Source organism: Pundamilia nyererei, unplaced genomic scaffold (genome assembly GCF_000239375.1).
Source record: "Pundamilia nyererei isolate P.nyererei 1_Seehausen unplaced genomic scaffold, PunNye1.0 scaffold00550, whole genome shotgun sequence".
Taxonomy (NCBI): domain Eukaryota; kingdom Metazoa; phylum Chordata; class Actinopteri; order Cichliformes; family Cichlidae; genus Pundamilia; species Pundamilia nyererei.
In genome coordinates, this window is record NW_005187951.1 from 151182 (window position 1) to 162183 (window position 11002).

The window sequence follows — 11002 nt, forward strand, 5'->3', positions numbered from 1 at the left end:
ATGAGACTTCAGGTTCCCTACCTGAGGAGGGAAAGATGAGATACAGGTCAAGTACAGGTGAAGGACAACTGAAGCACAGGTGAGGGGCAGGTGAGAGACAGGTGGAGAACAGGTGAAGCGCAGGTGACCTCTGCTCTGACCTCATGTTTCTCTGGGAGGAGTTTAATGAACTGTTTCAGGGCCTCGACATCAAACTTTGATCGGTCTCCTCTTCGGATGAGATCCACAAAGTCCTCGTGGGAACTGCAGGTGAGACAGGTCAGGTGATACAGGGGTGGTGATGTCACAGCACAGATGTTTTTAATTGGCTGCAAGACTCAGAAAAAGAACAGTCACCATTTGAAGTGCTTGAGGAAGATGTGGAGGTTAAGGCTCTTCTTGGCGTCGATGAAGGACACCTGTGGACAGAATTGAACATGTGGATGTGAAAAAGGTAAAACCTGTAACGCCACACCTGTAAGGTGAAGACAGAGAAAGCTACGGCACCTCTTTGGGCTCCGTCTTTGACTTGGTTCTGGTCTTGGTCTCAGTCGGAGGGAGACTGAAGAGCTGCTCAATGCTGCAGTAATCTGGCTCCATGGAGTCCAAAGATGTCGACGTCCACAGAGACTCGTGGCCTGTGGACAGAGTGACGTCAGCTTGGATGAATCCTGCACCTGACCTGGGCCAACACCAGGCCTCACCTGACACCAGTCTGGATGGAAGTTTCTGCCAGTTCAGCTTCTTCATCCGCAGTGTTGGGCAGGGGGTGTTGCTTGAATTAGGAGCAGAGCTGCTATATAACCTGCCCAGACTTTGAACTGTCTCAGCTCTGATGTCACCTGGAGGAGAGGGGGGGAGTGGAGGTCCAGCACCAGGTAAGGGTGGGGGTGGAGGGGGAGGAGCCATAGCACCAGGTAAGGGTGTGGGCGGCAGTGGAGGGGGTGGAAGGGGAAGAGTCATAGCACCGGGTAAGGGAGGAGGTAGAGGGGGGGCATAGGAAGTGGGAAGAGCCGGAGGCAGTGCTGCTGCAGTGGGGGCTGTTGGAGCATCTTTGGTGAGTGCCTCTGATTGGCTGGGAGGACTGTCTGGTAGTCTAGTCTGGACCGCCCTGTCGATGGCAAGATTGGGTGAGTAAGTCTTTCGGGGGAGGAGCTTCTGCAGCAGGTGATCTGCAGAGTCTACCTCAGCTGCGATCAAGAAAAACAGAGCCGGTGAATTCACCTTCGCCTGATCCTGTGAAATGCCCTCAGCTTTGATCATACTCTGCCTGCTGTCATTTATACAAACTGACATAAAACAGGGCCTGCATCTGAACCTTAAGGGACTCTTTACAGGGGTCATCGTTTATATAGAGAGGACACTTCTACAAAGAGGCGGAATCAGAGCTGGACCCAGTGATCTGTTGTTGGATGCGCCCCCATACTTACCATCCTGAGCCAGCAGGGTGGCTCGATCCATCAGCAGCTCCAGAGCACACCAGACCTCAGCTCTGTCTGGACCCACCAGCAACAAGGCCTGAAGGATGGACAGCAGCTGCATGGAGGATGGATGGCTGACACCAGAGAGGGTCAGGACAGGTTATTTTGGCTACGTTCACATTGCAGGTGTTAATGCTCAATTCCAAATTTTTGACCAAATCCGATTTTTTTTGTCTGCTTGTTCACACTACAAATAAAATGCGACAGCAAACACGCTCTAGTGTGAACCCTCAAAGCGGCCCGCATGCGCAAAAGAAGACGTCACACACAACGCGCTCTGTTTAGACCCAGAGCAAATAATATTGTTTGACTGATGGCCCTTAATATAAAGACTTCGGACTTTACGTTTCCCAATTTTTGCTTTAAGTTATTTTGTTATTTACATAATAATGTAGATAACCTAATAATTATCCTTATTGCTGTTTTAGAGAGGAGCAGTGCTTCAAAGAATAGTTGCAGATTTCTGTCAAAATCTGCAGATTATACAGTACAAATAAAATGTTCACGTTGTCTTTCCAACAGTTTCATTAACATCTACACTGGATGGCCAGGAAGCGTTCGCGATGTCATCTCCGGCGCTAATAATTGGCGTCTGTCTTGTGTCAGTGACGTACAAGACGGATTTAATGCGACGTGACCATTCAAACAGCAGTCGCTTTCTAAAACATCGGATATGTATTGGATTCAGTACCACATACGAAAGTGACCCAGATCGGATTTGAAAATATCGGATTTATTCCGTTCACACTGTCATACCATGGTCGGGTATGGGTCGCATAGGGTCAAAAAAAAAAAAAAAAAAAAATCGGATTTGATGTGCTTTCGACTGCAGTTTGAACGTAGCGTCTGTCTCCTTACATTTCTATCATTGAAAAGAGAACTACCAGCAGTGTCACTTTCACAGATGCTGCACCAATCGCTCTGAAGGTGACAGTGTTGGCTTCTGTAGTTTAAACCAGTGTTTCCCAATCTTTTGGAGCCACGGTACATATTTCACGTTAGAAAAATAACACAACCTACCACCAAACAAAAATGTCACAAAAAGAATATTGATAATTTTTCCCCGCGCACCAGGTATAGCAGAATTGGTTCAGTTTGTTTAGATGTATCTGTCCCACTGCGCAAGTGTCCAATGAAGGGGGGCATGGCTACGCGCAGGCGGGAAGGGGAAGTAGGAGTTTTTTGGAGTGTCCGTTTTTTCTTGTGTGGAGGAACGAAAGAAGGCAACCATTCAAGTTGGAGTTAACATACCAGTTGTGTGATTATTGGACTAACAAGTTTGTCCCCAATCTACCCTTTTTTTGCTTTCTTCTGACCACTACTAATGCTAGGGCCTTCGTCTGGGTCAGAATTTTCTCAAAGACCCAGGTCAGACTCACTATTTTCTTTTCAAATATTTATTTATTGCTATTACGTGCTGCGTCGTTTCACTCACAGCATGACTATTATATAAGTAAGTAAGTAAGTAAAATTTATTTATATAGTACATTTCACAGATAAAAATCTGTGCTTTACAATAAGATCAGACATACAAGTTAAAATTAATTAAAAGCCCGTTTGTATAAAAATGTCTTCAGCTGCTTTTTAAAGGAGTCAGTAGAGCCTAGACAGCGTAAAGACAACGGCAGAGAGTTCAACAGCCTAGGTGCCAGTGCCTGAAAGGCCCGATCCCCACGTGTTTTAAACCTAGTACGTGGGACCACCAGTAGCCTCTGACTTGAAGACCTAAGTGCTGGGGAGCTTCACCGTGCAGAGCTCTAAAAGTTACAACTAAAATTTTAAAATGAACCCTAAAATTTACAGGCAACCAATGAAGAGAAGCCAAAACTGGAGTAATGTGTGACCTCTTGTTTGCACCAGTTAAAAGTCTTGCCGCTGCATTCTGCACAGACTGAAGGCGATCCAGAGCTGATTTGCTGAGACACGTAAAAAGACCGTTACAATAATCCAAACGAGAAGAGATAAAAGCATGAAGAATCATCTCAAGTTCTGCCTTTGACACCAGTAGCCTGAGTTTAGAAATGTTTCTTAGATGATAAAAACAGTTCCGGACAAGTTGTTTAGAGTGTTTCTCAAGAGACATTGAACTGTCAAATATAACACCTAAGTTTCTGAGACTCGACTGAAATGAAGGGTCTAAAAAACTGATATGCTGCCTAATTTCTGAGAGCATGTGATCAGGTGCAATAATCAAGGTTTCTGTTTTATCTGCATTTAACTGAAGGAAATTGTCATTTAACCATTGTTTGATTTCTGACAGACAATTATTTAAACAAGACAATTTATATAACTCAGAAGCTTTGAAAGAACAGTACAACTGAATGTCATCAGCATAGAGATGATAAGAAATATTATTGTAACGTCTGATAATGTGGCCTAGAGGGAGTATATACAGCAAAAAGAGAATAGGACCTAAAACAGATCCTTGAGGTACCCCAGAAGACAGAACTGATGTTTCTGACAGCACATGATTTACACAGACAGTAAAGGATCTCTCAGATAGATACGACATAAACCATTTTAAAACAACACCAGTAATCCCAAACAAGTCCTTCAGCCTATTTATCATGATGCTGTGATCAACAGTATCAAAAGCAGAGCTGAGATCCAACATAACCAGAACAGTGTACTCTCCAGAGTCTGCTGCCATCAGAATGTCACTAGACACTTTAAGCAAAGCGGTTTCAGTGGAGTGCAATTTGCAGAAACCAGACTGGAAAATGTCCAGAACATTGTTCTTTTCCAAAAAGTTGTTAAGTTGTTCTGCAACTGTTTTTTCCAAGATCTTTGACACCAATGGAAATTTTAATATTGGCCTGTAACTGCTTGGAAGAGATGGGTCCAAATTTGGTTTCTTTAATATTGGTTCAACAATAGCTTGTTTAAAATAGCTGGGAACTGAGCCAGTATAAAGAGAAGTATTAATTATTTCCAGAATACAGAGGCCAATAGAAATCAAACACACTAATGAAAAATGATGGAGGAAGTACATCAAGGTGGCTTGAAGTCAGTTTCATTCGACCAAGCAGAGCACTGATGTCCTGTAAGGTAACAGGAGTAAAAGAGGACCAGGTATCAGAGGTAAGCAACGTGTCAGTGTGATACTGAGAGGATGATGGAGAAATATTAGACCTGACAGCAGCGACCTATAATTTCTTCTTCATGTTCTTCTGTTTTACTGGCAGTCGGCAACCAATTTAATTAGAGCAGGTAGTTGTACTCCCCTCTAGTGGAAGATAATGTAATTGTTCTGCCCATTACTCAAGCCAATCGCTTAGAGCAGCGGTCCCCAACCTTTTTTGCGCCACGGACTGGTTTATGCCCGACAATATTTTCACGGACCGGCCTTTAAGGTGTCGCGGATAAATACAACAAAATAAAACTAGTACCGGTACCGAAAAAAAAAGAGGATTTATTCATAACACATGTGAAAAGACCCAGGAAAACCGAGTTAACGATAACAAAATAACGCTGAAAACCGATAAAAACCCTGAAAACCATACATTTCACACCTGAGCCTCTACTCTCGCGGCCCGGTACCAAACGACTCACGGACCGGTACAAGGCCCGGGGGTTGGGGACCGCTGGCTTAGAGTACCAATTGGGTGGAATAAGGTAATCTTCCACGGCACACCTTTGTGCCGCGGCACAGTGGTTGGGAAACATTGGTTTAAACGTTCCAGCTTGAGTTGCATCACTCTTTAAACTGTGGTTACCATGGTGTAGAGCATTGTGAAGACCTGCTGGTGGCTGCTCATATCAATCCCTCCGTACAGCCTCTCCATCTCCTCCATGTCCTCCGACAGAGAGTCTTCAAACACGTCACACTGGATGTTCAGGTCCTTGTCCTGCGTCTCCCTGCACACACAGACAGGAAACTGATTGGAAACACGATTGATTATTGATTAATAACTGATGTAAGCAAAGTGAGAATGAAGCCAGTACCTGAGCCTGGGGAGCAGGTCCAGCAGCTGCAGACCTAAAAAATCACAGACACATATATCACTTCTTATTTTGGTCAAGCAGCAGGACACACTCACACCATGACGACCTCTGAGGGTCTGACACTCGAGCCCTCAGCGAGACCTGACTCCAGGAAAGCCTCCGTACAGGGATGTGATGTCACACTGTGACAGATATCAAGCTCCTCCTACACATAACTCTGATAACAGTTTAATTCAACTTTATTTATACATCGCCAAATCACAACAACAGTCACATCAAGGTCTTTCTGTTGTGAGGTAAAGACCCTACAACATGATGAAAACAGTGATGTCAGCAATGACATCATGATGATGATGTCAGGGGTGATGTCAGAGTGGTGATAAACAGTTCGTTTTACCGATGAACTCCTGCCGCACCCGGTGCCTCCTCCTCAGCTCCTCCTCCTGCAGCACGAGGACGTTGACCACACTTAGCAGCGTCACCATGTAGGGGATGTTGTTGGTGGCGTGAAGCTCATTCATGATCACGCTGAAGCGATACTGCTGCTTCTTCAGGCTCTGAATACAGACACAGGAAGTGACAGGTCAGAGGACGGACACAGTTCGTTTACACCTTCATTAAACACAACTTCCTGCTTCAGTCTGACTGAAGTGTGATGATTAAACACTCCTAATAGCGGTGTGTGTGCGTGTGTGTACATGTTATGTTTAGACAACTTTATGAGGACAGAAAATTGGCATGCCACTATACTTGTGGGGACCAACAGCCCTTATGGGGACAAAGTGCCCATCCCCACAAGTTTGAAGACGTGTCTGAGGCTTAAAATGTGGTTTTAGTGTCAGGGTTACAGTTAGGTTATGGTTAGGCATTCATTTTTGATGGTTAGGGTAAGCAGCTAGGGAAAGGGTTATGTCAATGAGATGTCCTCACTAAGATAATAAAACGAGTGTGTGTGTGCAGACGTGTGGTATCCCATGATTCCATGCTGTAAGTTCAGAGCCTGTGAGAACAGGCTGGGCGGGGACGATAAGATCTGCAGCGTCTGAGGCTCAGCTGTTTGTTGTGGTGTATCTGCAGTCACGCCCTGATGGTACACAGACCACGTCGTCGTTGCTCTCACCTGGCAGCGAGGAGCTGTGGTGGAGCTTTGTGAGCTATCTGCTGACTTAGGTAATCAGCCAGTGGCTTTCAGTTTGAGCTGTTCTGCTTGTTGTGTTAGCCTTGAAACTAAGTGAAACTGACTCGCACTTCCTTTTGCTAACGTCATGCCGATAAAGCTTTTCAAACCGACCCAAATGGCCTGCTCATGTCTCCCCATCCAGCTCATGCGACATCTGTTGGTTTGTCCATCAAGCAGGTAAACATGCCCCTCTAAACAAATGAAATCAGCCAAGAGAGCCTCTGAAAGTGACCTGGACCTACAGCAACATTTAACTGTTAATATGACTGAGCGCCAACTGTCCTGACTGCCATCGTGAGGCAGAGTTCAGATTACTTAAACTGATCTCATGAAATCACAAATCACCTCAGAGGAGACAGAGAAGGAAGGGAAAAAAGGAAAAAGGAAGGACAGGAAGGAAATAAAGAGAGAGGAGGAAGTGGACGAGGACATGAGCATACCTTGTAGTTGTTGAGTGCATCGAAGGCGAGGTGGTGTCCCCGAGGGTCGAAGACGGCAAGAGCAGCCACCAGCTGGAACAGCTGCATCTTCACCATGACATTGGACGTGTCGAGAGCTGAGGGCATATAGGAGGAGGTGGAGTTACCGCTTTCATAAGTAATGACTCGGAGTCGTCATCTTCACCTCACAGGTACACCGGCTACCTGCTTAGCTTAGGCTGGAACAGCCACCTGAGTCTACCTGTTGCTCAGGGTAGCGTGTAAATATGATTTTAAGGTGGTTTTAAGGCAGATCTGCTTCATTCTAACTTTCTGGTCCTCCACCCACCTTGAGCCAGCATCCTGACGTAGCCCTCATTGTCCAGGATGAAATGCAGCCCTGCGGACGAGTTCATGATGGCCCGGACACAGCTGACGCAGGTGAGCTGCAGCAGAGCATTGGCGATGCGGGCGCAGCCGCGGCCCGACAGACGCTCCAGCGCCTCCAGCAGGAGGTCCAAACCCTGTAGTTCAAGAAACTGCACCATCCATGACCGATTACTCACCTCCAGCCGCCGCTGCAGACCCGAGTAGTTCACCACTGTGGGAACCTGGAGGGGCAGAGTGACCATCGGTCAGAGCTGTGAGACGCCTTCTCCTTCCCCTGGCAGGACTCCTGAGGTTCTGCTTCTTTCCTACCTGCAGCAGTCGGATGCAGAGCTCGGGGTCAGCGTTCTCCAGATTGGCCTCCCCCTTGCCGTCAGTGACTGTGGCGAGGCCTCTGGTCAACTGGTCCTTTACCGCCCCCCATTTGGTACTGGTTGCCATGATGACAGGCCAAAGGTTTTACCGATGTTTGAGCTGATGAGGGTTAAAACAGATACAGGTAATCAATCACAAACAATCAATGACATCATCATCTTAACGTCCATGACAAGCAGACCTGACACAAGCGATGACATCACGCCCGTGTCAGCCTGCCTTGGGCTCACAGTTTCACATTCATTAACATGTCTCTGAGTCACAAACTGAGCTCCTCCAGTGGACGCCTTTATCTGCTCAGGAGATCAGGGTCCTATACTGTGATTGGACTCCATTTGGCTTTAGTTGTGTCATAAATTATTATTTGAATTATATTCTTGACCGAAAACTCGAGTCCACTTCTGATGTGGACCAGTTTTAACTTGGTTTTATTCAGCTCCAAATCAAAGCTCCAAATCACAACAACAGTCACCTTGAGATGCTGTACTGTCTTTGTACTCTCAACAACCATATGAGTAAGAAGTTTTATGACAGTGGCAAGGAAAACCTCAATTTTAACAGGAAGAAACCTCCAGCAGAGCCAGGCTCAGACCGGTTTGGGGTGAGGGAAGGAAGACAGGACAAAGGCACTCTGTGGAATGCATGAATAACAAGAAACAGAGAAAAAGAAGAAGAATGCAGTGAATCAGGCTGAAGGATCAGCTGATTAACAGACTGATAATAAAGCACATGATTGGCTCCAGTAACAGAAAAATAAACACGAAGCGCTCACAGCTATCGTGGCTGTGATTTGGAAAGTGAATGAATCAGACTGAAGGCTACGTGAATCCTGCACTCAGTGTGTTGCAGAGTCTTCATCAGTGAAGAAGAGTGACTGCACGTCACAGCGTGGTGGGTGAAATATGTCAGCTATGTGGTATTTCTGGTATTCAGTGCGTTTGCATGTCCTGACAGCTGAGCACACTCGCCACATTAACGCGCCGCTGTGAGAAAACCTGAACTTTAAACTTGAAAGGTGGAGTAGGTCAGTCACATGGTCAAAGGGTGTTTCCAGAGGCCTGGATTCAAATCTCCCCCGGGGCATTAGAGTTGTTCCAGTATCGGGAAAAACTGAGGGATGATCCTTTAAACCTGAAGCTCAGGTGTTTGTCATCATTTAACAACTTAAACAGACCTTTCACTGTACACATGCGCATATCTGTCAGTGGTACACCCTCACAGAAGAACAAATGCATTGATCTCAGTGCTGATGGATCAATACAGTGATTGGATAAGAGCAGACCCGCATGCTCCGATTCAAAGGTTCAAAAGTTTAAACATAGTTGTGGCTAAAAGCCGCTGACAGGTCGAGCTGTGCCTGCCAAACCGGACGCACTTCAAAATTAATCGAATTTAGTGTCTGAGCTTCAGTTCACTCGGTGCTGTGGTGGGTTCGGCTCGGCAACACCGGCCGGAGGACGGAGCAGCTTCAGCCGCTCCGCTGCTCCCACAGGTACAGGTGTATTTCACCGGGAACAGAAGAAGCTCATCACACAAACTTACCTGGAATCTGTCAGCAGGTCACTGAAAAGTTTTGGCTCACGAGCTGCTTCGTGTTTCCGTTAAAGAGACAGAGAGGCGGTAAGCTCGTGTCCTTATTGCAAACCCCGAGGGGGCAGCAGGCTCCCGCGGTCCCCGCTGAAGCTTCCAGAAACTCGGACAAAGTCTGAAGGACGGCTCGGTGTCTGCGAGAGTCTCCGGGCGAGCCTGTGGGCGGGGTCAGAGGGTCACAGTGCCAGCCGCCGATAGCGGGCGCATGCGCATAACTTCAGTTCTGTTCCAGACAGTGGCGGTCCTAGCCTGTTTGGCACCCTGGGCGAACACCCCCCCCCCCCCCCCCCCCACACACACACACAAAACATATTAAGGATTGTACATTAACACAAAACTCTTGTCGGAACCGTACTGAATTTCACCTGAGAAACACACACACACACACACGAAGAGAGAGAGAGTATGCATACAGGGAGTGCAGAATTATTAGGCAAGTTGTATTTTTGAGGAATAATTTTATTATTGAACAACAACCATGTTCTCAATGAACCCAAAAAACTCATTAATATCAAAGCTGAATGTTTTTGGAAGTAGTTTTTAGTTTTAGCTATTTTAGGGGGATATCTGTGTGTGCAGGTGACTATTACTGTGCATAATTATTAGGCAACTTAACAAAAAACAAATATATACCCATTTCAATTATTTATTTTTACCAGTGACACCAATATAACATCTCCACATTCACAAATATACATTTCTGACATTCAAAAACAAAACAAAAACAAATCAGCGACCAATATAGCCACCTTTCTTTGCAAGGACACTCAAAAGCCTGCCATCCATGGATTCTGTCAGTGTTTTGATCTGTTCACCATCAACATTGCATGCAGCAGCAACCACAGCCTCCCAGACACTGTTCAGAGAGGTGTACTATTTTCCCTCCTTGTAAATCTCACATTTGATGATGGACCACAGGTTCTCAATGGGGTTCAGATCAGGTGAACAAGGAGGCCATGTCATTAGTTTTTCTTCTTTTATACCCTTTCTTGCCAGCCACGCTGTGGAGTACTTGGACGCGTATGATGGAGCATTGTCCTGCATGAAAATCATGTTTTTCTTGAAGGATGCAGACTTCTTCCTGTACCACTGCTTGAAGAAGGTGTCTTCCAGAAACTGGTAGTAGGACTGGGAGTTGAGCTTGACTCCATCCTCAACCCGAAAAGGCCCCACAAGCTCATCTTTGATGATACCAGCCCAAACCAGTACTCCACCTCCACCTTGCTGGCGTCTGAGTCGGACTGGAGCTCTCTGCCCTTTACCAATCCAGCCACGGGCCCATCCATCTGGCCCATCAAGACTCACTCTCATTTCATCAGTCCATAAAACCTTAGAAAAATCAGTCTTGAGATATTTCTTAGCCCAGTCTTGACGTTTCAGCTTGTGTGTCTTGTTCAGTGGTGGTCGTCTTTCAGCCTTTCTTACCTTGGCCATGTCTCTGAGTATTGCACACCTTGTGCTTTTGGGCACTCCAGTGATGTTGCAGCTCTGAAATATGGCCAAACTGGTGGCAAGTGGCATCTTGGCAGCTGCATGCTTGACTTTTCTCAGTTCATGGGCAGTTATTTTGTGCCTTGGTTTTTCCACACGCTTCTTGCGACCCTGTTGACTATTTTGAATGAAACGCTTGATTGTTCGATGATCAC

The 11002-nt window shown here is 46.2% G+C and overlaps 2 protein-coding genes across 2 annotated transcripts in view; both read right to left on the reverse strand.

Annotated features, from left to right (window-relative positions):
• The window catches only part of LOC106455940 (inverted formin-2-like), a 4866-nt gene extending 3624 nt beyond the window's left edge, over positions 1-1242 (reverse strand). Inside the window, exons 1-3 of the mRNA XM_013907840.1 lie at positions 487-1242; positions 337-398; positions 141-243 (exon numbers count right to left, since the gene is read on the reverse strand). Coding sequence (XP_013763294.1) covers positions 141-243; positions 337-398; positions 487-1242 — 921 coding nt within the window. The remainder of the gene's footprint in view (positions 1-140; positions 244-336; positions 399-486) is intronic.
• LOC102211385 (inverted formin-2-like) lies at positions 1045-9505 on the reverse strand. Its single transcript, XM_013907841.1, has 9 exons — positions 9309-9505; positions 7704-7865; positions 7354-7615; positions 7026-7141; positions 5803-5962; positions 5406-5439; positions 5177-5318; positions 1410-1534; positions 1045-1090 (listed from the first exon to the last, which is right to left on the reverse strand). The coding sequence occupies exons 2-8, from the start codon at positions 7830-7832 to the stop codon at positions 1466-1468; spliced, it is 912 nt and encodes a 303-aa protein (XP_013763295.1). The 5' UTR covers positions 7833-7865; positions 9309-9505; the 3' UTR covers positions 1045-1090; positions 1410-1465.
• Positions 9506-11002: the final 1497 nt, after the last annotated feature.